Source organism: Manacus vitellinus, unplaced genomic scaffold, assembly GCF_001715985.3.
Source record: "Manacus vitellinus isolate BGI_N305 unplaced genomic scaffold, ASM171598v3 scaffold_38_pilon, whole genome shotgun sequence".
Taxonomy (NCBI): Eukaryota; Metazoa; Chordata; class Aves; order Passeriformes; family Pipridae; genus Manacus; species Manacus vitellinus.
The window spans coordinates 6,272,131-6,275,313 of NW_021940526.1; the positions used below are offsets into that span (position 1 = coordinate 6,272,131).

At 45.7% G+C, this 3,183-nt stretch overlaps 1 protein-coding gene across 1 annotated transcript in view; it reads left to right on the top strand.

Moving 5' to 3' along the window:
- The first annotated feature begins 3,089 nt into the window (after positions 1 to 3,089).
- The window catches only part of LOC103758603 (reticulon-4-like), a 17,307-nt gene continuing 17,213 nt past the window's right edge, over positions 3,090 to 3,183 (top strand). The window contains exon 1 of the mRNA XM_018077485.2: positions 3,090 to 3,162. Coding sequence (XP_017932974.2) covers positions 3,090 to 3,162 — 73 coding nt within the window. The remainder of the gene's footprint in view (positions 3,163 to 3,183) is intronic.

Consider the following 3,183-nt stretch of genomic DNA (forward strand, 5'->3'; position numbering starts at 1 on the left):
GAGGTGTTAACAGAATGGATTTTTTGTGTCCAGGTCCAGTGGAGCTGGTGGTCTTTCTGTTCCTCAGGAGTGAGAAGTAGTGTGGCCAAACTGGTAAGTGAACAATTTAATTGCCTTTTTTTAAAAGTGAGAGGGGCTGACAAGTAGAAATATTAAACCAGCTTAAGGACATTAGTAACTCCAAGTGTCCAACCCTCAGCCTCTGAGTGGGCAGAGAGGAAAGGACTCTGCAGGGCTCAGGGAGGAGGTTGTCCAGGAACATGGAAGTGCTACAGGGAATGGTTGAGCTTGTTGCATCTCTTGACACTGTGTCAGTCAGATGTAACATTAACTGTGGATTGTCTGTTAGATTCTGAGAAGGCCAGCCTGACTGGGGGTCAGATGGCAGTCCCTTCATTCTGTTGTTTTACCTTTTCCACCCACATGCTGCATTTGTGTTGATCAGCTGAGTGATTTTGTCCCAGCATCCCACTGCTGCTCTTGAAAAGGAGTCCTGCAGGTGTTCAAGCAAGGACAAACCTGTGAGGCAAATCTGCTTCAATACCCAAGGCTCTGCAGCACAGGCATAAACTGAAAACAAAGATTTACAGGGTTTTATCCTTCCAGGTGCCTGAAACCTGGGGGATTGTCCTCCCAGCTTAAAAGGAGGGACAGAATCCCAGCCACCCTCGCAATTTTAATCCATCCTTTAAAATTGCTGTCTGAGACTAAATGTGGGGGTTCTTTTTCTGTGGGATCCTGCTGTGAAGTGAGAATACTGCATTTGGCCCATCACAGTTATTGTCCTAGTCTAGAATATGCTGTGCTATCATATTATTTCTGTGTAAGATCAAGCAGAAGGTCAGAGTGGACAGAAAAAAAAAATCCGCGTGGCCCTTGGCAGCACTGCCTGTGGAAATTCAGAAACACCCGGGGAATGCCTTTCTGCCCAACTTTGCTATAGGGAAACAGCTCATGAAAACCAAGCTTGTAAATTAAACTGATGAATATCTGCAAAATACTCCTACTTGTTGACAATTTTCATGTCAGAATTGTAAAATACTTCTCCAAAGAGCTAAAGAAAGGGGGTTTTGCAGTAGTGTCACTACTGGAGAGTGTGTTTTCTTCTTGCTTGTTAATTTGACTTGCTCAGGGAATCTGGAACTCCCTTCCTGTTTCCCTCCAAGACCTTTACTCACTTCCTGTCTCTAAATAAAAACCCTTTCATTTGTCCTTAATTGATGATAGAAACTCTTCCAAGTTTTCTGATAAAATCAGCTGAATTATATATAGACTTTACCTCCTTGTAGATGACCAAAAATCCCCGTAGTTAGATATTTTAAAATCAATTTCAGTGCTGTGTCTAGCTCAGAGTTTTCCAAGTTTTTAAAGGTACCTTGTTGCCTTAGGGTATATTTTAATGGAATTTTAAAAATCCATTTTCGAGTTTAACCGAGACACACAAAAAGTAGATTGGCTGGTGAAATTGTAAAGACTTTATTCAATCAAAATATTTTTATTTGCTATCCATCCATCCTGCTGCTGCTGCTGCTGCTGCTGTCACATCCCTTATATTGCTGTAAAAAGGGCTGACTTGAAAATATAAATGGATAATTTGTCAATAGAACACACAAAATCTGAGGGGCAAAGGAGACCTCACAGGTTGTCAAGTGCTTGTTCACCTGCTGGGGAAATTCATCTCTCTAGGGATAACAGTGATGTGTTTATAAAAATACTCTGCACATTCCTTCTAGTAATTTCTGGTAGAGATAGGGAATATTGATGTCTTCGTACATTCCTGGGAAAAAAAATCTCATCTGGAATTTCCTGTGCCTGGACTGAGAGTGGATTGGGTGCAGGGAAGGGCTGTTGGAGGAGCAAGGGAAAGGGTGACAGCACCAGCTTCTCCAGCCTTGGCTTAGGAAAGCAAGGGCTGGAAAAAGTGTATTCTTAGAAATGAACATTCAGAGAAAAGAACAATTTAAATTAACAGGAGAAGTGGTAAGAGGACGTACACCGGCCTTGAGCCAACTGAGACTGGAAGTTGGAAGGAGGTCTCCAGTTCTGTAGAAAATGAGGTATTTTAGAAGGGCAGCAACAAATATTTGGGTGCAGACAGCTCGTGCAAAGATTCTGGTATGTTCTCCTGAGACAAGAGAGGCCTCGGTGCTGGGGCCCCACCGAGCCCCTCCACTGTGTGTTGCCATCCTGTTCCTCAGACAGTGAGTGCAGCTGGAGATTGCCCCCCAATTCCATGCCAGAGACTCCTCCCATCCCTGCATCCATCCCTGCATCCACTGCATCCTTCATGGCAGAAGGGAAGTGACAGGAGAGCTGCTTTTCCTTCACTTCTCGTGTCTCACTGAACGTGCAGCTGCTTGCTCTGACTGTTTCCATGAACTAATCTCTTTATACAGGCATATGTGGGAGAATAAATCATCTGTGGGTTAAAACCCCGTAATAATGTTGGAGGAGTGTTAAATATAACATTATAAGGCCTTTTGGTCTTATCGTGGCAGCTGTGTGGGTGGAAACTGCACCCAAAGAGATGCTATTTTAGTTAAATTAAGTGTTACCCTCAGGGCTTTGGCCAATGTTCCATCTCCAGCAGAAAGCTGGAGACCACAGCAGTCTGAGAGGAGCCAACTTGGCAGGAGCCAAGTTTTCTTCTCCTCTCCCTCTCCTCTTTCCATTGCTCTTTCCTTTTCCCTTTCCTCTTTCCTTTCCTTTTTCCATTCCTCTTCCATTATTCCTTTCAGTTCCTCTTTTCCTTCCATCTTTTCTCTTTCCCTTCTCCTCTTTCCTCTCCTTTCCTTTCCCCTTCCCTTTCCATTCTTTCCCGCAGAAGTTGCACGATTTAAATGCAGACTTAAAGAGATGATGAGATCTGCTCGGGGGAGGCCCTACACTAACACGGGTGGTTAAACAACTTCGTCTCTTCTGACAATGCCTCCTCTCTGTTCTTTTTTCAGACTCGGGAAGGTTTTTGCATCATGTTTTGGTTAAACTCCCACTGCGCTCGGAGGAAGGCGCTGGCTGACTCCGCTTCCCACCCCAGGGGACGGTCCTGCCCGCGGTGATCGGCGCGATGCCCGAGGAGCGGGATCGGGATGGGGACGGCGCCTCCCCCTCCCTCGGCCCCGCAGTGCGGAGACGCCCGGGACGCCTTCGGTCACATCCAGGGTGAGCGAACCCGAGCGCGGG